The sequence below is a fragment of the Marmota marmota genome, unplaced genomic scaffold (genome assembly GCF_001458135.2).
Source record: "Marmota marmota marmota unplaced genomic scaffold, marMar, whole genome shotgun sequence".
NCBI classification, from domain to species: Eukaryota; Metazoa; Chordata; class Mammalia; order Rodentia; family Sciuridae; genus Marmota; species Marmota marmota.
This window is the reverse complement of record NW_026000174.1, coordinates 54,742,388-54,767,300: the sequence shown is the minus strand read 5'-3', so window position 1 is coordinate 54,767,300 and position 24,913 is coordinate 54,742,388. Positions and strand designations below refer to the sequence as shown.

General features: G+C 38.2%; 1 protein-coding gene across 25 annotated transcripts in view; it reads left to right on the top strand.

The window, feature by feature from the left end:
* Phf21a (PHD finger protein 21A) overlaps positions 1–24,913 on the top strand; it is a 188,905-nt gene that overhangs the window by 126,747 nt on the left and 37,245 nt on the right. For 18 of the 25 annotated variants that reach the window (XM_048788674.1, XM_048788673.1, XM_048788671.1 and 15 more), the window contains 4 exons: positions 6,776–6,982; positions 12,696–12,947; positions 14,132–14,221; positions 19,523–19,816. In XM_048788674.1, coding sequence (XP_048644631.1) covers positions 6,776–6,982; positions 12,696–12,947; positions 14,132–14,221; positions 19,523–19,816 — 843 coding nt within the window. The remainder of the gene's footprint in view (positions 1–6,775; positions 6,983–12,695; positions 12,948–14,131; positions 14,222–19,522; positions 19,817–24,913) is intronic. The other 7 variants (XM_015477828.2, XM_015477827.2, XM_048788683.1 and 4 more) reach the window with 2 other exon arrangements.

Sequence of the window (24,913 nt, the reverse complement as noted above, 5' to 3'; positions counted from 1 at the left end):
CAGCAAAAGCGAAGTGCTAAGCAACTCAAATGAGTCCCTATGTCTAAATAAAATACAAAATAGGGCTGGGAATGTGACTCAGTGGTCAGGTGCCCCTGAGTTCAGTCTCCGGTACCAAAAAAAGAAAAGAAGAAGGAAAAACCACACAAAAAACAAATTTCATTTAAGCTATCATTGAAACATAGTGCAGTGGTAGAGTGCTTGCCTAGCTTGAATGAGGCTCTGGGTTCAGTCCCCAGCCACCCACATGTGCACATACACACTCACTCACACACACATACACACAAAACATTTGATTAGATGTTAAAGGTCCAAAATATAATTGACACTGAAAATAAAGCCATTTAATTAGCTGTTGTTCTGAGTTGAAAGTTCCTATAGACAAATTGTATTATTGGTTACCATCCTTTATTTCCATATTGGCCTTAACAGTTGGCACTCCCCAACATTCATTTGATCATCGCCATTTTTCTTAAGCAAAGAGGACATATAGTATAGCTTAGTGCTTCATAGAAACATACAGGACTTATATGTAAATTAACTTATTTTTACCTTTGCCCTCCTTTATCTTTTATTATAGAAAAATGTACTACAACTACGTTCCCACTTGTACATTCTAGGCAAAGTACTCCACCACCAAGCTATATCTCCAGCATCTTTGTATGTTACGTATTGTTCTGTAGTTCTCTAGAGGTCATAACTCTTCTTGCATACAAAAGAAGCTATCACTTTCTTGTTTATTGCAAATTAAAGGTAGTCCCCAGGTTCTTAGAAGGACCCCTAGCTATAGGCAAAGTTTGGTTATAGCAATATTAGCAATGTTTTATAGACATGCGTATCATACTGAGGGAGAAGGTAAGACTGAGTTTACCTATTAGAGCATGGAGAACTAAGTAAGAAAAATGAAAACAGTGTTTCATTCAGTCAGTCTAGTGAATAAAGGGTATAATTCCCTGTAGAGATGGAATGTAAGTCTTATTAATATGGATAAAAGGTATTAATTTCTATGGAGATGTGTTATAAAATCCATTGATATAAATATCTGTGTGTGTGCATGTGCATATTGAAAGAAGAGTAAACCCCAAAGAATTTTTTTAATTAAAAAGGTAATACAAAGTCTAATCAATACCATGGCATAAGCATTCTCTAACTTCTGTTTAACGTCCATGCAAAGAATTTTGTTGAACTTTATTGAAAAAAGTTCTGATAGTGTGTACTGTTGCTGCTCCTTCATTTTTATTGTACTGTACAAATCCCAGATACCTTGCAGAACTAGAAAATACTTTTTTCCCAAATCTCAAAACCAGGATACAAACCCATTTTGGTAGACAATATGTCCAGTTTACCATGCAAGATGTAGTGGTATATATTGCCTCTGTCAAGTAGATATCATTTTAAAAGGATATAGCTACTTGTCTAATTTTAACTCTAAAACTGAATCTCAGAGAGTTGGGGAAAACCTTCTAGTATCTTAAAAAATGAATAAAATGCAATTATTTTTAGCCAAGTTTATGTTTTATTTTTACAGCCTTTTTAAATTTTTATAGCTTCTGCCACCAGTATTCCTCTTCCTCCTCTGTTAGAATTATACCCTGTATTTCTTCTGGAACATTTTCTCCAGTAACTTCACTGCATATTCTCCCATTGAATTTTATTTATGCATTAAGGAAGGAGTTAATTGTGAGTTTATTGCCTCTTTTCCTATGTTTTTGTTCATAAAATGACATTCTGTGTTTTTGTGCATAAAGTGGTGAAATCTTCACTTAATTTTCTGTTTCATTTAAACAACACGTGCATTTGCTCTGGATTGTAATACTGTCACTAACATTATGTCAGTAATGCACACACTATTCCCGAGGGGATAATTGTGTGGAACGTCCTGAAGACCATTGTATCTCCTTCCTGCTTCCTCAGATTTGATGAATATTGGTGTTATTTATAAATATTGTATGGTTGGGTTTCAATTGTACAGTAGAAAGACTTTTTTTCCTCCTCTGAGAAATTCCTTTTGTTTTTGCAGTGCTGGGGTTGAACATGGGGCTGCAAGCATCTAGGCAAGTGCTCTACTGCTGAGCTACTTCCCCATTTGAGGAATTCTGATATCATCAACAAATATAAATTTCTCCTTGTTAGTTTTTTCTGCACCAATAAAATTTAGTATCCCTAGTTTCATTTTGAGCAATTGTTGAGTCTGAAGACCTCGAAATATTTCCCACTGCATTTTAGGTATGAAGATAAGATTTGTTCTTTACTTTGTGAATTTGTGAAAAATTACAGGTTGCTGTCACGCTCTGGTATGAAAGGTGAAGCTTGTATTTTCAGATTGTTGATTCATGGAGGGAGAAGGATAAACTGTTAAGGCAGTACTGGGGGCCACATGTACTCAAGACATCTTATGCAGTACTGCGTAAGAAGATGTCTTGAGTAGGAGTGGCCCTTATAATTGATGCAAAACAGATAATGTGTCAGGAGTGGTGATGCAGCTTGGGAGGCTGAGGCAAAAGGATCACAAATTCCAGGCCACCCTTGGCAATCTAGTGAAACCCTATCTCACAAGTAAATAAAAAGTGCTTGGGATGTAGCTCAGTCATAAAGTACCCCTAGGTTCAGACCCCAGAACCACAAATAAAAGAAAACAAAAACTGATAATGCTGCATAGAGCATGGCATGCAAAAACAGTGACATCCAGCCAGGGAGGAAGAGAAAGGGCCTTATGCCTAGAGTTCCTTTTAGGAGAAACATTCTGAAACTTGTATGCAAATTTGTTGGTGAACATAAACTATTGGCTCAATTGCAGGGAGAGGTGGGGCTGTCATTCTGTTTCTCCATCTCCTTCTCTTGTGACCAGTGCCATTAAACTTGGAATGATTGACTTAGATAATAGAAACAATTCCAGCATTCTGTTGTATTGGATCTATAAAATTTCGTATTTTTCTTCAGGATCTTTCTTGCTGTCATGTGAACATGTTGATAGTATCACATGAATGTCACAATATTGATCACCATAACTACCTGTCTTGGAAACTGACTAGAAGTGTCAGAGGCTCAGTGAACTCTTCTGCCTGAACAAGCCCTGATGAAACCCGATGGTGCGAATGTCAAGGGAAACTGTGGCTTGGTATCATGGGTTTATGACAGGATTGAAGGGGGCCATACTTACCACCTCCAGGCCTGCCATATTGGCCTGTTATTGACAGAAAATACATTAATAAGGAGAGAAGATGATGAGTTATTAACTTTTTCTCCCTTTCTTCTTCCATCACTCTTTTTGGCCTTTTTTTCCCCCTTTCTTTCTTTTTTGATACCAGGAATTGAACCCAGGAACATTTAACCACTGAGCTACATCCCCATCCCCTTTTTTTATTTTGAGACAGGGTCTCTCTGAGTTGCTTGGGGCCTCTCTAAGTCGCTGAAGCTGGCTTTGAACCCATAATCCTCCTGCTTCAGCCTCCCTAGCCACTGGGATTACAGGCCTGCGTCACTGCACCTGGCTGTTATCTCTTATTAACTTATTAGTGAATGTTGGATGGCCAGTTTGTGCATTTTAGCCTTTTTTCCAAGATGTAAGATAATGTTTTAAAATAATTAGCTACATTTAAAGATCTCCCTCATATGTGAACACCATTGGCAATGCAAATTGTTTATGCCAGTATAACCCTCATTAGTGACCAGCAAAAGCCATGATTTCTTTGTTTCAAACACCGTAATGAATGTGTAGACTCTCCTATGGAGACAAGAGGCCACCTTAAAGCTGCAGGCACTGGAAGCTCTGCTTGATCCTATGTGGCCAAGACTTCCATTGTGACTATCTTCTCTCTTGCTGCCACCAAGTACTGGTGCTGAACTAGATCCAGGCCCCTCTGAAGGGATGTGAGTGTAGTATTTGCCAGAGCCACAAGACTGAACTAGAGCAAGACAGGACTGTGGGACTCTAAAAAGCTGGCTCTGATACACAGCAGCTCTTCTTTACTAGCCAGCCCTGAAAGAATATACAGGGCTCTTGTGCCCACAGAGCACCTCTGCTGCCCAGCTCATCCCCCATCCTGACTGCAGGCTGTGATGGAAAGCAGCAGTGTTACCCCCAAACCTTGATTTTTAAAAAAATTCACAGACATGACTACACATGTAGTGGTCTTCTAATCTGGCGAGCACAGCAAGGAGTGAGGGGCAATGCATTTCTGAGCAGAACTTTCAAATACTACAGCCGTCTTTTACAGAAAATTTCTCCCAATCCATGTGCTCTGACCTTCATTTTTTTCCCCTCTTCTTTCAAGGACCAATATAAGTTTGCAGGTATTGGATCTTGGGTTTCCTTCCCACTCACAAGTGCAAGTGTCTAGGGCTTTGTTTCAGGCCCTGGGGAGGAACAGTTGTAAATGCAGTGTGACTCACTTGACTCCCACTCTCTGCTTCTGGTTCTGATTGGTCGCCACCTTGCTCTAGCCATATGGCTGAAGAGTACTCCAGCCTGCATCTCTCTCTGGCTCTTCCCTGCTGTGGCGTATAACTGGGAGCAGGTTCTGGGCTTTGTCTCTTCCTTCTGGTCCACTTGAGTTAGGCAGTAAGTAGGAGAGCACACTGTGTTTCCTAAGGATGGCTGTAGAGGAGGAAAACACTCTGTTCTTTTGTGCCTGGTACAGTAATTATTGTTTCCTATGCTGTTTTTATTCAAGAGGGCATTCTGTTTATTTCTTTGGCAGGTGTCACATTTGTGTTGTATTATTTCCTCCTGGTCTCTCTCTCCTGTTTTTGTAAGCATTCTTAGACTCCCCTTTATCTGCTGATGCTGCACTTTAGCTATCTTGCCAATGTTCAATGTCTGATCTGGGGAGGAGGACTGAGAGCAACTTTAAGTTATTATTTCATTTGTAAACATCCAAAAGTTATGGCAGGGTCCACACAATAAAATCTACATGTGATGCTCAAAGTCACCTGCAACACTGCTACTATTACTTTCATTCTTGTAAACCGTAACAGTTCAATTTCTCTGCCTTTTATTTTAAACTTGCAAAATAAAATTTTGAAGACTCAAGTTAATTTTTATAAGTGTTCAATATTTTATTAGTTTGCATTTTAATTATTCCACAGATGGTTTCTGCAAAGACTTTGGACTCTGCGTTTAAAAAAATATATTTATTCAAAGAGGCAGTGATAGTAGAATATAATGTATAGGAGAATTTTTTTCTCCCCCCAAATTGGCCTTTATATGACATTTTAATTGTCTAAAGAGAATCAATAATGAAAATTTCAAAATCTCAAGAATATATTTTGTATTGATTTAAAGTTTTTAAAAATCCATTTTATAAATATTTTAATGTTTGAATATGTTAAGTGAGTAGTCTGCAGGTTTGAATTCTTTAAAGTGTGTGTGTGATAAAGTTGGTTGGAGCCATAGTAGAAATTTGAAAATTAATCTGGCTCTTCTGGTTTCATTTAACCCTTTATTTAAACCTCTGTTGCTGAGCTCAACTAGCACTTTCTTTATCTCCATTCATAATCTGTACTGGAAAATAACAATCTTTAACAATCTTTTTTTTTTTTTTCAGAAATAGTACACTGAGCTAGTGAACTCACTTAAAAGTGTGTGAGAGCAATGATGTTTATCCTTTCTTCCAGCCATGGGGACAAGGGAGCCAGACCCCAAATCTGGCCTCATATGGTTATGACAGCATATAGTCTCTGAGCCATTTACTCGTCTTCAGTCTTGTTACTTCACACACACTGTGAAAAGGACGTGGACATTTACTCAGCATCATAGTTCTCAGCGTAGAGTACAGTTGTGAACAAACTTCGTTCTATTGAAATGTATGACTCTAGGGCCTGGGAATACAGCTCAGTGGTAGAGTGTTTGCATGTACGTACAAGACCCTGGGTTCAATCCCCTGCACTGAAAAAAGAAAGAAATGTATTATTATAGTAATGAAGATAGCCAAAAACACTTTTAAAAGTTTGAACAAGGTCTAGAAAATTCAAGAAACCTTAATTTTAAATTTTCATCCCATGTAGTCAAATCCCTAGACTGTCTAACCAAATGGATTTCTACAGATCCTGTTCCAGCAAAGAAGTTCTGCCCAAGAGTTACATATTTCAGTAATTTAGAATGTCTAATGTTTATATTGTATACTACTGGAATCATGGTTTATTTGTTTTAAATGTGTTTAATGTTTCAAATTGGGATAGATACATGATATTTATTTGATTAATAAAAATTACTGTGATTGAGATCTCTTATATCAGATGCACAATAATGTGCCAATCATAGTTCTGAGTACTTTGTGTATATTAGCTCACTTGTGCTTGTAAGTACTTACTGTCTCCTCATTTTATATACCAGGACATTAAGGCACAGGTAGGTTAAGACACTTGCCCAACATTGTGTGGTTGGTAAGAATATAAACTGAACTTTGAATTGAAGCAGTAAGATTCCAGAGGCATGCTGTTACTGCTGTGCTAGTCAGCCCTTCCAGTCTTACTTGCTAACCTAATAGTAGTCAAGAAATCTGAGCTCTGCAACATGATCTCTTAGCTGTTTTTTAAATCTACATGCCTTAATTTCCCTTTATAAAAAACATTTCTTATACCATTGGTTTCATATTAATGATAATGACTTTTATGTTCTTTGAACTCCTTGTTTGTACAGTCTATGTAATTATAGATGTTACAAGTTTTAGATGAAACTAGTATGGAAAAGATGTCAGAGGCATATAATTGCTGTGTTTCCATGCAGCTAACAGAACAGCATTCTGATAGATTTTTTTTTGTCTTCATTTGGTAGAAAAGAGTAGTTGAACAACTACGGAAGAACCTGATAGTAAAGCAAGAACAACCAGACAAGTTCCAAATACAGCCATTGCCACAATCTGAAAACAAACTACAAACAGCACAGCAGCAGCCACTACAGCAACTACAGCAACAACAGCAGTACCACCACCATCACGCCCAGCAGCCAGCTGCACCCTCTCCCAGCTTGACTGCTTCACAGGTAAAAGTATAGATATAGGCTTTTTTTTTTTTTTTTTTTTTTTTTTTTGGTAGATTGGTTGTGATTGGTCATGGAGAACAGGATTTGTGTCAGCCATCCTAAGCTCAACTAGCAGCACTAAACAAAAGTTCCTGTGGGGTGTGGGTTGTAGTTCTGTGGTAGAGCACTTACCTAGCATGTGTGAGGCACTGGGTTTGATTCTCAGCACTGTATATAAATAAATAAAAATAAAAATATTTAAAAATTTAAAAAATTAAAAATTAAAAAATAAAGGTCCATTGACAACTAAAAAAAAATTTTTTTTAAAAAGTTCTTGTTACATTTTTTCTTGAAATTCACTGGCAGGAAGAAAGAGGCAAAAGTTAAATGACCTGTCCAAAGAAGGGAGAAAGAGTCAGTGACAAAGAAAACTCCCTTTTATGCATTCCAGGAGAGTAAAAATTCTTATTTTGAATTTCTGGAGGTATTTGTTTGCACTTATTCTAAAAGTCTGGCCTCTTCTGGAATTGTTTTTCTGGAAATTTAGCAGGTAGGCTTGAAGCTATAGAATAGTGCTCTTAGGTCCAGGTAGAAGCATTCAGAAGGACGATGTTAGCCAGTTCAGTGGCACTCATGTATAATCCCAGCTACTCAGGAAGCTGAAGCAGGAGGATCACAAGTTTGAGGATAGTCTGGACAACTAGTGAGACTTGTTTCAAAATAAAAGGGACAGGGTATGTAACTCAATTGTAGAATACCCCTGGATTTAGTTCCCAGTACCCCCCAAAAAAGCTCCCAACCAGGACTTGTGTCATTTCTAAAAGAATGCTTATAGCCTGACTTTCGTTTGGAGTATTTTCTTTGTTTTTGCTTTTTTGTGGTGCTGGGGATTGAACCCAGGGCCTTGTACACGTGAGGCAAACACTCGTTGGGAGTCTTAAACAGAGTTGGGTTAGGTTTTTCTCTTTCCAAAAGTTTAGTGGATCAGAGAGTATTTACATGGAAAGAATGTGGTAGAATTTGTCGTTACCTCATGCATAGGAGTTTTCTGTCTTAATTCATGGAAACTTTCTCTTCGAGTAACTTACCATGTGATACAAATCAGGGAATATTTCTAAAATACTTATAATAACTATTTCCTTCCCTGGTCACCTGAGTTCTGTGCTGCTTTGGGACGATGGATGGTGAGAGGTCCAGGAGTATCTTCAAAATAGTGTTGTATGACATCTCTCCATTTGGTAGCCTGCCTGATTAGCTAACCATGGTTTTATTTTGTTTAATTCAAAGATTTAATGTTAAAACCCAAAGGATCCTCAAGATTTTTGATTTGGGTGATTTGACTTTACATTAAACTGTCATTCATATTTATTGACTGCTCTCTGTGTAATAGATTCTGGCATTACAAAGAGCAGTGGTCCCTGCCAAGAATCTGGAACGTTCTGATAATTCATCTTCATTTATTCTGTAAATATTTATTGAATCCTATTATGTGCAAGCTGTGCTAGGTAGCATGAAGAGTAGATTCACAAGTAAGATAGTTTCTGTTTTCAAGAACCAAAAACATTTATAGAGCAAAAGAAAGACATAAACTGCTAATAAGAAGAAAAGTACTAGTGAAAAGCTGTAAAAAATACAGAGAACAGAGTAATCTTACAGGAATCAGAAAATGCTCCTTAAAGGAGGTGGCATTTGAGCAGGGCCTCAGCCGGTGAATGGGATTTCAGTGATGATGGAGCACAGGGGAGAGAAGAGAAGTATAGAGAATAGTGTGAACAGAAGTGTGGAGTCAGAGAAGTAAATGCATACCTTGGGAATAGCAAGTAGGCTGGTGTGGTGGGAGCATAGATTCCAGGAAGATGAGGCTAGAAAAGCCAGAAAGGGGCTGGCTTATTGTGGAAGTCTCAACTGTATGACCCAAGCTGGGCATTTTGGCAGTCATAGTAAAGTAATAACAGGGGCAAAGAAAAATGGGAGGTTATATATGGCATATATTAAATATGTAACTTCAGAAAGGAATAACTACTAAGTAGTGATCAGAGTGAGCAGGGAAAAGATGCTAGGAAGAAAAGAATTTTTATTTGTTTTTGCAGTACTAGGGATTGAACTCAGGGGCCCTTTACCACTGAGCTACATCCCCAGCCCTTTTTAAAATTTTTTATTTTGAGTCAAGGTCTCCCTTGCTTAGGCTAGCTTGGAATTTGCTGTTCTCCTGCCTCAGCCTTCTGATTAGCTAACCAGAGTGCACCACTGCACTGCACCAGGAGAAGATTTTTTTTTTTTTTGGAGGGGGGACGGGTACTGGGGATTGAAACCAGGGGCACTCAACCACTGAACCATATCCCCAGCCCTATTTTGTATTTTATTTAGAGATAGGGTCTCACTGAGTTGCTTAGCTCCTCATTTTGCTGAGGCTGGCTTTGAACTTGTGCTCGTCCTGTCTAGGTCTCCCAAGCTACTGGGATTACAGGTGTGCGCCACTGTGTCCAGCCACCAGGAGAAGGTTTTTTATTGTCTGTTAGGGGGTATTTTTTTTCTAAGCCAAGTGATGATCATGTACCAAAGCATAAAGGAAGCAATGAGGAAATCTTGTTGCAGGAAGGGGTAGGACCAGTTCCTTTTATGTAGTTAACTCCAACTCATATGTTTTAAAATTTTTTCCCATATACAGAAAAAGAATAGAATACTTGAATACAGGTATGCCCTTTGACCTACATTCACAATACTTTCATTTTTAATAATACAAAACAATAAAGAAGAATGCAGTTAATACAATGAAACAATGTAAACACTTACAAAGGAGAGGGAGGTTCCTTTCTGTGGCTGTTTGGGTGCACAACAGTGAATTTCCACTCAAAATTAAGCAAACTATCTAAAATAGTTATGAAGGTTACTAAAAACCCATAGTAATAATTTCTCTAAGTTCTGATGCATACTTTGGAGTTTTTAATCAGTACTTCATATTTTGCAAGTAAATAACAATAACTTAGCAAAATAAATAAACAAAAGGGATTTTGTTGTTGGTGTTAATTACCCTGTTTTTCTGCATTAACTTCTGGCTCATGCAATTTGGGGTTTTCTCAAAATTTAAAAATTCTTTATGAAAACTGTGCAGTAAGTACTACCCTCATGAAGATGATCAGATATGGACAGCATTAGCTAGCCAAGGACTAATCACAGCTTCCTTAAAAACTCAATTTCTTTGTTATCAGACACTTTTTTGCTTTGCATTTTCTCCTCCTCTTGCCAAAACAATTCAGATGTTTTCATTAGGCTTGGATTTCAAAGTTACAGATTCTCTTTCTATCTAATCCTAATGAAGAGCTAGTTTTCTGTTCCCTAATATTTGAACTAGAGTAACCACCAGGCCAAGAGTAAAAAAATCTAAGGAGACCTATGTGTTGGTGTCAATAAATGGTTAGCTAATATATACTTTTAGATATTTTCATTGAGGCATAGAATATATGGAATTTTATAGACACTGAAATATGTGTAGTGAAATCAGGCACAACCAAATATTTATAAAGCAAAGATGTGAACACACTCATTAGATTTCAGTGTTATTTAAGCATTGGGTTAATGGGAGGTGTGTACATAGTCAGGAAGGTTTGTGGTTTTATTAAGTATTTTCTAGAGTAATCAGTTTAGGGCTATTATTCAAAATGTTGATAATGATTTACCTGAACCAAGAGTGTGTCCAAAAAAAAAAAAAAAAGTACTTCGAACTCTTACAGTGACAGTATGCCAACTGTTTTTAAAAGCCATGTCAGGTTCGGCTGTCCAGAGCTGTTTCCACGACCCATAGTAGCAGTAGGATTGAATGGCATTTGGTGTGACTTGCTCTCCACTTCAAAAATTCTTTGTATTTAAACATTTAAAATTGACAGGTAGTGCTAAAATTGCACTGTTTAAAACTCTTATTACAGATAGCTGGTATTGGGGCTGGGGTTGTGGCTCAGTGGTAGAGTGCTCACCTAGCACATGTGAGGCACTGGGTTCAATCCTCAGTACCACTTAAAAATGAAATAAAGATATTGTATCCACCTACAACTAAAAATAAATATTTTTTTTAAAAATCAACAAAAGCTGGTCAGTTGTTGATGATATGCTACTGTAACATTTCTAATGATTCATGGCATCCAGCTTTAATTTGGTTTTCATCACTGATAGAAAGTAATGACCTGATACCCCCAAATACTCTTTATTTCACATTGGAGCAGACAGTGGCACTAAGAGTTGAGGCAGTCTTGTTATTGCCTTGGAGAAGTGGAAACAAAGACTCAGGTGATTTTAATTATAAGAGTTAATGAGAAACAAAAAAAAAAAAAGGGAGAGAGAGAGAGAGAGAGTTAATGAGAATTGCTGACTAAGCTATATGGGATAGAGGAGGCCAGATCATTAAATTTTTTGGTTAAAAGAAAAAAAGAAACATGTGCATTATGCGTGCATGTGCCAGAAAGAGAAATAATCATCTACAACCAAACAATAATAATACACAGGTACTTATAGACACAGAAATGGAATTTCATAAAAAGGGAAGTTGTCTGAGTATGTTTCAAGGAGAGTAAGAGTACTTATCCCTGGTCCAGAGCAGTACCATCCAACACAACTTTCTGCAGTTTTGGAAATACTGTCTGTCCCCACTGTTCACCTTGGTAGCCACTAGCCACATGTGGCTTTTGAACACTGGAAAATTGGCTAGTGCAAATGAGGAATTGATGTTTTAGTTTTAATTTAAATTTAATATCAACATGTGGCCTGTAGCTACCAAAGTGTACAAATGGAGAGTAAGAAGAAATGGTAGAATAATATCAGAACCAACAAGTTGGACCAGATACATTTTCATGTTCCTGAAATGTCTGCATCTCAAGTGACTGGTAGCACAAGATAGACGTGTGCCGTGTAATGAGCATGTTTCTGTTTTCTTGTTTTGTAACTGACACTTGTAATTATTCTAGTAAAAAAATCTAGAAAAATATAGCTTCAAAGCTGCAATAGCACTTATGGAGCATCAGTCAAGTCCTCTCACTTCAGCTCATCCTCTGATCTCAAAGGCTTTTTGAAACTCAGGTGTTTGTTTCGGCCTTGTCACATTTCAGTGAATCTTTGATCAGTTTTGTAGCAGTTCTCTGGAGAAAAGATTATAGGTAGGGACTCATATCCCTTTGGTATTAAGAACTAGTATTTCCTATACTAGTTGGTTAATGTTTCATTATGTGGAATTTGGGATTTTCTGCCTCTCCAGGGTGACACTCAAAAAAGAAAGACAAGACACTGTCTCTTTCCCCCAGCCTTTGTGTCACAAGGGACAGAAAGCCAGAATTATATGATGACTTTCTTCATATTGGTAAGATTATAGCAGTTAGGGATAGAGAGGATATGTTTCCCATTATTTGCATCCTATATGTAAATTCATTGATTTCGACCAAAGAATTAGACTAGAAGAAATAAGTACACTCATATTCTGTGTCCAGAAACCCTCTCTGCCATATTAGTCTACAGTTATTAGAGTGAGCTTGCCCATTTACAAATAACACTAATTTGTGAATTCCAGCAAGCTGGAGAATTCTTTCCCCGTAGTGAGCTGTGTACTCTATGTACACAAGAGAAATGTTGTGATACTAGAAACTTGATTAAGTATGAGAATTATTGCTTTATTTTCTTTTGGAGTTCAGTAGCATATTGTTTAGTTGGATCACATTTCCGTGTCCTAATATCTGTTTTCCATGTCTCCTAGAAGACTGTAACTACAGCTTCTATGATTACCACAAAGACACTACCTCTCGTCTTGAAAGCAGCAACTGCGACCATGCCTGCCTCTGTTGTGGGCCAGAGACCTACCATTGCTATGGTGACCGCCATCAACAGTCAGAAGGCTGTGCTCAGCACTGATGTGCAGAACACACCAGTCAACCTCCAGACGTCTAGTAAGGTCACTGGGCCTGGGGCAGAGGCTGTCCAAATTGTGGCAAAAAACACAGTCACTCTGGTAAGCCAGCAGCTGCTACTCATGTACCCATGTTAAGAGGGTTCAGGATACGTATTTGTAGAGTAATCCATTTTAGCTCCTGCTAGAGCTCCGATCCCTCCGGCATGCCAAATTCCCCTTAGAACCTGATGGGACAATATAGCATTCCCACAGTTTTTTCCAGTTAACTGTAGAGGTGTCTTGACACCAAGGACCAAATTAAGCACATTATCTGTGGTCAAAGTATGACCTAATTTTCAGGGAAAAGTTTCCTTCATGAAGGCATATATGCTGTTTCATTTATCTGTCCCTCCATTCTATCCACTGTCCTTCCTGTGCAACTTGAGTATTTAAACTCTCTTGTTTATTATTGCTACTTTAGAGAAAATTCCCTACTAAATTCTCTTAATTTACTCTCCTTTAAATTGAACACAAACAGAGTTTGGGAGTTGGTTGGGGCACATGAAAAATATTCAAGATATTCACAAATTAACATGAGTAGCCAAGTTCTGTGGCAGGGGTTGAGTGGGATCCCTTTAAGGAAGTACTTGAACAGGAATTGTTCATGAGGTTTCTAAGATTAAACCATTTAGAAACTAATATTTTCAGAAACTTGGAGGAACTATATCCAAATTTTGACAGAATTCTTTCCTTAAGATGGCAGTTATGAGCTCTTGGTGGCTTTTGAAGAATGACCAATGACTAGTGAAACTAGAGAGCAACAAAGTGGAGCTTTGCCATTTACCCAGGCCTAGAGAAGCAACCAGCTCACTCAGTTAGATGCTGAGAGTTAAGAAATCCTCTATAGGAATAAAGCCACTTAGTGTTCACTGTTGGATACGGCTCTTCCATCAGGAAAAAGCCCATTTGGCCAGTCCACAAGTTTGATTTTACTTTGGATCCAGTCTTAACTTTTAAAATATGAAAGTGCAAGAGTTCTTGAGTATCAGAGGAAGTCATGTAAGAATGGTGAGCTTGCTCTGTTCCACTTGAGCTGTGAGGAAACAGAGGTGTATTAGTTCATGTTATGGCATAAAATGTACAGGTGTGAGAGAGAAAAGTCTCCTGATGCAGTGTTAATTCAAGTGGTTAACTTTACAGTGAAAGCTCGTAGAAAATGTTGTCTAATCCAGAGAAGAATGTCTCGCTTTGATATTGAATTATGATTTTTCTTTCTGATTCATTTGTCTTTCCCGTTTTTTTAGCAGGTTCAAGCAACCCCTCCTCAGCCCATCAAAGTACCGCAGTTTATCCCTCCTCCCAGACTCACTCCACGTCCAAACTTTCTCCCACAGGTGAGTAAGCCAGTGAGAAGCTGGTAATGGGTTAGGTAGGACACAAGTCCTGATGGGACTTTTTTTTTTTCCTTTTTCTCTACATTTTTTATTGGCGTATAATAGTTGTATATAATGATGAGATTTGTTGTTAAATATTTGTACATGCACTCAGTATAAGAATATAATTTGACTAAAATCACTCTATACCATTTCTCCCCTCCCTCCCCAGATCCCTTTCGTCTACTTTACTGATCTCCCTTTGATTTTCATGAGAAGCCACCCTCTCCACTTTATCAGAGAAAACATAATGACTGTTGACTTTCTAAGTTTGACCATATTTCACTTAACATAATGGTCTCTAGTTTCATCCATTTTCTTACAAATGACATAATTTTATTTTTCTTTATGGCTGGATAAAACACCAATGTGTACACCATATTTTCTTTATCCATTCATCTGTTGATGGAATCCTTGACTGGTTTCGTAGTTTGGCAATTGTGAGTTGTGCTGCTATAAAATAGGTATGCATGTATCACTGTAGTATGATGACTTTATTCTTTAGGTTAAATACCAAGGAGTGGTATAGCTGAGTCATATGGTGATTCCATGCCTAGTCGAGTCTCCATACTGTTTTGTGGGTATACTAGTTTAAAGTCCCACCAACAGTGTAAAAATGTCCCCTTTTTCCCCCACATCCTCTCCAGCATTTATTATAGATTGTATTCTTGATGACTGCCATTCTTACCAGTGTGAGATGAAATCTCAGTGTAGTTTCGATTTGCATTTCCCTAGTTGCTAATGATGTTGAACATTTTTTCATATTTTTTGACCATTTGTATTTCTTCTTTTTGAGAAGTGTCTGTTTAATTCATTTGCCCTCATGGGCCTTTTCTAAGCAGCCTGTAAGCAGGCTTACCAATTCAGCTGCATTCAGATTCCACTTAGCAAAAAATTCTGCCAGTTTCTCTACCAGGAGGAATCTTATTTTTTTTTTTATCATGGTTTATTAGCAGTGACCATATGCAGTAGAAGAGAGAAGTGAAGGAAAAGGAAATTTTCCTAAATTCAAAACAATTAAGATTACAATCATTAGGGCTGGAGTTGTGGCTCAGTGGTAGGGCACTTGCCTAGCATGTGTGAGACACTGAGTTTAATTCTCAGCACCTCATAAAAATAAATAAACAAAATTAAGGTACTGTGTCCATTAAAAAAAAATTACATCATTAGGCTAGGGGATGGGGGCTAGCTCAGTGCTAGAGTACTTACCCAGCATGCACAAGGCCCTGGATTCAGTCCCCAGCAAAATAAGAAATAAATAAACAACAACACCATTATAAACTTTATAATTTAGCTAAAACCTGCCTGGCGGTGAAGAAAGAATACAGTTACCACTTTTGTTTTCCTTTTGCAAATGAAAGTGGGAAGGACAGCCAAACTAACCAGTGGAAACCATTCAGTTCTACTCTAGAAGTGATGATATTGCATATCATAATTAAAGGCCAAGTTTTATTATAAGATGTAGGAAGGGGTATGCCTAGGGTACTTTCTGCCCAGGCTCACACAGCTCTGCTTGCTCATATTTTTCCTGAGTGTTCTTTTAGCAATTTGACTGCCCATCACCATTTTCAAGGCAGAGTGTCAGGATTACCTATCTGACTCTTGAGGACATTGACTTGCCCAATAGAAAGGGTAAAACTGAGGCCCTACCTTTCAGGCTAAGAGAGAAAAGAAAGGAGTTATGTAACCTGATGCTCTGGTACACACCTATAATCCCAGTTACTCAGGAGGCTGAAGCGAGAGGATCGCAAATTCAAGGCTAGCCTGGGCAACGTGGTGAGAACCTATCTCAAAATAAAATCAAAAGGGCTGGGGATGTAGCTTAGTAATATAGAGTGCTTACCTAGCATTTGCCTGGCCCTAGGTTCAATCCTCAGTACTAAAAACTAAAAAGGAAGAAAGGAATTTTGTGATCAGTGGCATAAATGATTTACAAATAGCCTCTTGAGAGAGATTGGACAGTGCTAACATGAGATAAGATGATTTCAGTCATTTATCAGATAAATATTTAATAAATATCTTGGGTAGCAAACACTGTACTAAGCGCTATAGATATGCCAGTTTTTAAGACAGAGGGTTCTCTGCTCTTAAAGAGCTTCAGAGACATTTACAGGCAATTACAGTGTCTGTTACGGGAAGTATAGAGTAGACTGAGAGTATGTGGGAGGAACACCCAGCCCATTCTCAAGAGCAGTAGAGAAAGTTTCTTTAAGGTTTCCTCGAAGAATTGATATTCAATCTGAGACCTAGAATCCTAGTAAAGTTAGCTTGACAAAATTTTGGGGGAAAAATAAAAATGTCCCAGGGAGAGGACAGAGTATACATGCGTCTGAAGTGTATAGGTGCATGTAGCTTCAGAGGACCGAAGGAACTTTGCTATAGCTGAGCACAGAGGGCAGTGGGGCTGATCTACACCAGAGATGAGACTAGAGCAGTGCACTGGGGCCAGAGCCTGTGGATCCTTCTAGGTTGTGTAGGAATCTGGGCCTTATTCTAGGGGCAGCTGGGATCCATCAAAGAATTTTTCAAGCAACTTCCCTAGCCTTTTTGATTTTATTTTGAGGCAGGGCCTCACTAAGTGGCCCAAGCTGGCCTTGATGTGATCAAACTTTATGTTTTAGAAAACTCCCTCTTGAGGCTGGGGTTGTGGCTCAGTGGTAGAGCACTTGCCTATCACATGTGAGGCACTGGGTTCGATCATCAGCACCACATAAAAATAAATGAAGATATTGTGAGCCAGTCGTGGTGGTATACGCCTGTAATCTCAGTGGCTGGGGAGGCTGAGATAGGAGGATCATGGGTTCAAAGCCAGCCTCAGCAATGGCGAGGCACTACTCAGTGAGACCCTGTCTCTAAATAAAATACAAAATAGGGCTGGGGATGTGGCACAGTGGTTGAGTGCCACTGAGTTCAATCCTAGTACTCATAAACAAATAAGTAAGTAAGTAAGTAAAGGTATTGTGCTCATCTACAACTAAAAAAGTATCAAAAAAATAAGAAGAAATTTTCTTCTTGCTACTATTTAGAGAATGGATTAGCAATGATCAAGACTGTGTATAAGAACAGATAGGAAATTCAGTAATGATGATAGTTAATGATTATAGAGGATTTTGTTATATATGAGGTTCTATGTTAAGCACTTTATGTGGGTTGTCTATTTCATTCTTCACAAGAACCCTGTGAATATGAGTGTTACTCCTTTTTTAGATAGGCAGTCTAAGGCTTAGTCTATGTTTTTCAAACATCGGGTCATAACTCATTAGTGAAACCTATTTAGTGGGTTGATAGCCCATGCTATATACTTTATTTCATGAAGTTTTTGTTTTATATAGATACAGATATTTATGTGTGTACTTTAAAATGGATTTCCTAAGGTAAGTCAGTGGTACCCACCTCAGGGTTATTTTAAGTTAAGCTAAACTTTTGTTTAGACAGACTAGACTATCATTGGCCACACTTAACAGTAGTATACTTCAAATGATACAGGACAGAAAAAACCACTTGCCAAAAAGACAGCATTAGACATTTGTCTTCAATGGGAGTGCCTACAACAACTGTATAGAAGTTCCTGTAGCTATCTAGGGATTGTTCAGGTTTAAGGAAATGAGGTCTTTATCCAGGACATCAGGAGAGCCACTCTAGCATAGAAGCCTTATGTGCCACAGGAACCAATGTATCTTGTTTACAGTTCCATTGGCATGGCATTCGAGAGCCTCACAATGGGTATGTCCAAGTTAATGAGAGTCACCCAGTTAGGAGAGCCCAAAGCATGGTGTCCTGTTGAATATAATTCTCCCCATCCATGTTCAATTTAATTATCCCTTATTGATTCAGTAATAAATGCTTTTTTTATCATGCATGCCTGGTAACATAGTTGTATTCTTACTCTTATTGGGTTTCTGGAGGTACAGAACTAGAGATAGAATTAACTGTGAATCAAACTCTGATGCATAAAGGAAAAGGATTTTATGTTCTGATCACAGTTTTAAAAGTTGGAAATATAACTGGTTTAGAAATACCAGAAATGTTGCCTGAGGTTAGAGAGCTTATGAGTGTTAGAACCAGGATTTGAACCTAAGTAAGGTTGACTCCATATTTTTTAGCTTTTTTTTTTTTTTTTTGGTGCCAGGGATTGAACCCCAAGGCATTTAACCACTGAGCCATATCCCCCGCCTTTTTTTTTTTTTTTTTTTTTTTTGAGACAGGGTCTTACTAAGTTGCTTAGGATCTTGCTGAGGCTGGTTTTGAACTTAAGGATCCTCTTGCCTCAGCCTGCTGAGCCACTGAGATTATACGCCTGCACCACTGTGCCCAGCTTAAATACATATTTTTTTTAAATTGGTTTCAATAGTCCAAACATAAACTACTGTTGTTGCAGTGAAGATAGAAAGAAGTAGACAAATTTGAAATTACTTAGGTAGTAGAGTTGAAGTAGGAAGTGTCAAGAATGATGCTAAAGCTTTTTTTTTTTTAATTTGTTTGTTTTTGTTTAGTTTTACATGGACACAGTACCTTTATTTTAATGTGGTGCTGAGGACTGAACCCGGTGCCTCACACATGCTAGGCAAGTGCACTGAGTTACAACTGCAGCCCCGATGCCAAAGTTTATTTATCAAGAAAAGGCCATTTACTTAGTAGAGTTATCTAACAGGGAGTTGAATATGATTCTGAAGTTTAGGAAATATTTCTGGTTCTAAGACCAGAAGACTGTGAAAGTCTTTAATACACGGATGGTAACTAAAGTCTTAGGAAGAGTGAGGACATTGGGGAACAAGAGGGGTTCCAGAACAAAATCCTGAGAAATATTTGCATGTAAGATGGGACAGAAGTAGCCAAGAACAGGGAATTAGAGGGCCAGAAGTGGAGGTTTACTTAACCAATCAATGTGAAGAAATTCAGAATGTGAATTAAGGCTATTAGCAATACTATTGCTTTACTGGCACAAGTTCTGTGTGGGACTCTTCTCTGGATCAGGCCTTTGACCCCTGTCTGAAGAAGCAGCATGCTATACAAGAAGGAGCTGAGAGTTGAACCATAATTACTACATTCCAGGGTAGCATTTGGGTCCTGTTGTGAGCCAATGGGCCTTTTGTAAGATTTTGTCCTAAGATCTGAAGAATTAAAATAAGAAAATAAGTATTAATAAGTATTGTATGAAGTACCATTTCACATACATAGTGTAGAAGATTTTATGTTTTAGATTTATACAACTTGAGAAGTATCTTTAAATAATACAGTAATTATTCTCTCTTTCCCCCATAGGTTCGACCCAAGCCTGTGGCTCAGAATAACATTCCTATCGCCCCAGCACCTCCTCCCATGCTTGCAGCTCCTCAACTTATCCAGAGGCCTGTCATGCTGACCAAGTTTACCCCGACAACCCTCCCCACATCCCAGAACTCCATTCACCCTGTCCGTGTTGTCAATGGGCAGACCGCAACCATAGCCAAAACGTTCCCCATGGCCCAGCTCACCAGCATTGTGATAGCTACTCCAGGGACCAGACTCGCTGGACCTCAAACTGTACAGCTTAGCAAGCCAAGCCTTGAAAAACAGGTACGGGAAGGATATGCACCTGCCGTGGGTGGTAGTGTTGCCCTTGAGGCACTGGTTGCTGGGCTGTCTCTAAATACACCTTGTCAAGGGCTCTTCATCTCAGCACCACTGTTGATAACCTGTTGCTTATTATATAATCCTTCCAACATGCAAAAAGCCCATTCTTACTGAAACAAGTTGAATTGCTTTTCTCACCATCCCTTTATAAAGGGCTTCAGATTCTTGTGTAAGTGAGCTCCCCCTGCTGGTTCTGATGCAGAAGTTCACAGATGTGCTTCCTTGCTGAAGCAGTGGAGCCTAAAAGTAGTAAACAGAAAACGCCATATTAGTTTCGGCCCAATAAGAATCCAGATGAGGATATAACTGTGAGAGTCAGGAAGAATAAACAAAACAGAAAAGAAATTTAATTTCAAAAACCTTCCATGATTATTAGAGATAATATGTAGCCAAACAAATTCAGATTTCCAAAAATCATGCTCTAGCGGATGCAGACATTTAGTTCACTTATTAAAACCCTTCATTTATATTTTCTGAAATCCAAGTTTCTCTTAAACTGATGAGACTAGAATAATACAACTAACCTTAAAAGTCTATGGGAGCCCTCTAAAACCCAGCAATAACAACAAAGCAAAGGACTTATAGCCACTCACTATAGCCTTTTAGAAAAAAAGACCAGTGATGAGAAAGAAGAATTTTGCAAAGAAAGAAAAGCATCCCCTTTCAAGAAAGTTATTTTAAAGTCATTGAACTATTTCTAATTGACTTCCCATTCATGGTAAAAAATAGTCTCTGGTGACCTCCAATGTCCAGCTTCTGGATGGCAACAGACCGTGATTGAGAGAGGTTAGCCACATGGTAGGGAATGAAGGCTTCCTGCTCCTTTAGCCTTCTTGAACAGAGGAACCTTACACATAGAGCACTCGGCCTTGTACTCAGGAAGCTCATAAATGTAGCAGACTTTATGCTTAAAGAAGCTAGCTACCAAAATATCATGCTCAGGAAACATGAGAAAACGCATATTGCCATTTCTGGGGAACCTGCACAGACCCCAGGAAAGGCTGAGGGACATTCAGAAATAGTTATTTACACATATTTTAGATTAGAAGTTTTCAGACACTCATTGGCAACAGAACTTAAGTATAAAATATTAAAATTCAAATGCTCAAGCTCAGGAGTTTAGTGGGGATTTATTTGCAGATCTGTCTGCCCTCATGTGCTGTGCTGGTTCTCAGAGACCCTTTGAGAAGGAGCCTTAGTGTCCCATAGAAGGTGGTTTCACAACACCCTTTTTGATCACTGGTAACACTGCTCTTTGACCTTTTTTTAATTATTATTAAAGAGATAAAAGAAATTTTTGAGTTTTATTTGTACATTTTTTATTACAAAGGTAATATATATTCATTTAAAAATGTAAACATTACTAAAATAAAAATTGTAGAAAGTGCTCTCCCCCATAATCAGTAAAGATTATAAACTGTGCCATAATTTTAGAATTTTACCCCCAAGAGTTAAGTACTATTAATACTTAGATTATATTTCCTCAGATATTTTCTGTGCACATGCTAACATTTTTTTAAAGCAAAACCCAAAACCTGCATATTATGTTTAACTTACTCTTTTTTCCCTTAATAGATCTTAAGCATCTTTTCATGTCTTGGTATTACATGTTGATAGAGCTTTTAATTTTAATATCAAAAAGATTTGCATGCGTTCTTAACAATTAATTTTTTTCCCTTTTTTAGCAGTATATTCCAGTCTCTCTTCTTTTTTGAATAGGAAATCTAATAATAGAGGAATCTAATCATTGTCTTATTTTAGTTTGGTAAGCTTCCTAGCATAGCAGTCTTACAGATTACTAACCCCAATCAACAAGGGACTCTCTTTAGAGTAGATTACATTTTCTGAATTCTCTTATTTCAGGTCTTTCTACTATCCTTCTTTTTTCTCTTATTGCATTTCCAATATCACATTTTTAGCCATTAAGGCTTCTCATAGATGGGACTAAGAGTAAAGCAGTGTAAATATGGAGCCGAGAAAGTACCATGGTACCTGTGTATACAGTGTTTCAATATGATCAGATGACCTGGGTTCTTTTCTGCTTGATTTCATTTAGGGTGGTAACATTATTCATTTAATAAAAATATGTTTGTTAAATGCCAGCTGCTTGTAGTATCTGTATCCAGAGATAAATAATGAAAGCTTGTGCCCTCACAGAGCTCAGTCTCTGTTACATTTGAAGCAGGCACTGAGACTCTGCCACCAGAGAAGGAAGCATGGCAAATTATGGAAGTCCAGTGGCCTCACAGGAGTGCCAGTCATATCAACAGGGGTCTCAGTTCTTTCCCTTTTTGGACATTATCAACAAGTTTAAAGAACTTTGAGGCCGGGCGCTGTGAGGCATACCTGTAATTCCAGAGGCTCGGGAGGCTGAGGCAGGAGGATTGCGAGTTCAAAGCCAGCCTCAGCAAAAGCAAGATGCTAAGCAACTCTATGAAACCCTGTGTCTAAATAAAACACAAAATAGGACTGGGATGTGGCTCAGTGGTTGAGTGCCCCTGAGTTCAATTCCCAGTACCCCCCCCAAAAAAAAGAACTTTGAGACTGAAGATGTACAGGCATAACTCAGAGATAGCATAGTTTCTGTTTGAGACCACAACAGTGAAACAAATATTGCAATAAAGCAAGGTGTGAAATTTTTGCTTTCCTAGTACATACAAAAATTGGTTTATACTGTACTGTAGTCTGTTAAGTGTGCAGCAGCATTATGTCTAAAAAAATTTTCATACCTTAATTTAAAACTATGTTACTGCTTAAAAAAAAAAATGCCAACAGTCATCTGAGCCTTCAGCCATGTGGTGGCTGCTGATTGATCCAGGTTGGTGGTCATTGAGAGTTGAGGTGGCTGTGGCAGCTTCTTAAAATAAGACAAAGAAGATTGCTGCATCATTTGGCAGTTCTTTCACCAAAAATTTCTGTGAACTATGTGATATTATTTGATAGCATTTTACATATATAGTAGAACTTTCATAATTGAACTGAATCTTCTCAAACTCTGCCACTGCTTTATCAACTAGGTTTATGTAATACTCTGAATCCTTCGTTGCCATTTCAACAATGTTCACAGCTTCTTCCCCATTGAAGGTTCCATCACAAAAAACCACTTTCTTTGCTCAATCATAAGGAACAGCTCCTCATCCATTAAAGTTTTGTCATCACGCCAAGGCAGGAGGATTGCAAGTTTGAGGTCAGCCTTAGCAACTTAGTGAGACATTGTTTCAAAATAAAAAAAGAAAAAGGACAGGGATGTAGCTTAGTGGTAAAGTGTCCCATGGGTTCAATCCGTAGTACAAAAAAAAAAAAAAAAAAATTATTATGAAATGGCGTCAATTCAGTCGACATCTTTAGATTCTATTTCTAATTCTAGTTCCATTATCTTTCCACCACATCTGCATTCACTTCCTTCACTGAAGTCTTGAATCCCTTAAAGTCATCCAGCTTCACTAAAGGTCTGTATATGTTAATATTTTGATCTCTTCCCATAAATCATGAATGTTCTTAATGACATCTATAATGATGAATCTTTTCCAGAAGATATTCAATATACTTTGCCCAGATCCTTCAGAGAAGTCACTACATATGGCAAGTACATTGAGCAATGTAGTTCTTAAATGATAAGATGTGAAAGTTGAAATTATTCCTTTATCCATGGGCTGCAGCATTGATATTGTCTTAGCAGGCATGAAAACTTTAATCTTATATACAGCTCCATTGGTCCTCTAGGTTGACCAGGTACATTGTCAGTGACCAGTAATATTTTGAAAGGAATCTTTTTTTTTTTTTCTTCTTCCTGAGTAGGAAGTCTGAACAGTGGGCTTAAAATATTCAGTAGGCCTCAGGGCTGGGATTGGGGCTCAGAGGAAGAGCGCTTGCCTCACATGCATGAGGCTCTGGGTTCAATCCTCAGCACCACATAAAAATTAAAAATAAAGATATTGTGTCCACCTATAACTAAAAAATAAATATTAAAAAAAATTCAGTATGGGGCTGGGCATGTGGCTCAAGCAGTAGTGCGCTTGCTCGCCTGGCATGCATGGGGCGCTGGGTTCGATCCTCAGCACAACATAAAAATAAAGATTAAAAAAAAAATTCAGTAGGCCTTGTTGTAAACAGATGTGCTATCATCTAGGCTTTGGTGTTCATTTATAGAACACAGGCAGAGTGGTGTTAGTGTGATTCTTAAGGACCCTAGGATTTTCAAATTAGTAAATGACCACTGGCTTCAACCTAATGTCACTAGCTGCATTAGCCTCTAACATAAGAGGCAGCCTGTTCTTTGAAGCCAGTCATTGACTTCTCCTCTCCATGTATGAAAGCCCTAGATGGCATTTTCTTTGAATATGAGGCTGTTTGATCTACAGTGAAGACCTGTTGTTTAGGAAATCCACCTTCATCAGTTATCTAAGCTAGGTCTCCTGGGTAACTTGCTGCGGTTTCTACATCAGAGCTCACTGCTTCACCTTGATGGCTTCTTTCCTTAAACCTCACAAACCAACTACTGCTAGTTTCAAATTGAAGAGAATTGGGGCCTTGCTCTGTATTAGACTTTGGTATAAGAGAATGTTGTGGCTGATTGATCTCTCCAGACCACTACAGTTCTTCCTATCATGATAAGACTCCTTACTTTTCTCTAATTTTTGTGTTCACTGGAGAAGCACTTTTAACTTCCCTCATGAACATTTCCTATGTACCCACCGGCTAACTGGCCTAAGAGTCCTAGCTTTCCACCCATCCCTGCTTTCAACATGCCTGCTTCATTAAGAGTAATCATTTCTAGCTTCCGATTTAAAGTGAGAGATGTGGGACTCTTCTGTCACTTCAATAGAGACCATTGTAGGGTTATTAACTAGGCTGATTACAGTACTGTTGTCTCAGGGAACAGGGAGAGGGAGAGACGGGAACCACCAGTTGGTGAAGCAGTCAGAACACACAGAGTATTTATCAATTAAGTTCACCATCTTTTTTTTTCTCTCTCTCTCTTTTTTTTTTTATGTGTGGGTTGGGGTGTGTTGTTGTTTCGTTTTTGTTTTGTTAATTTTT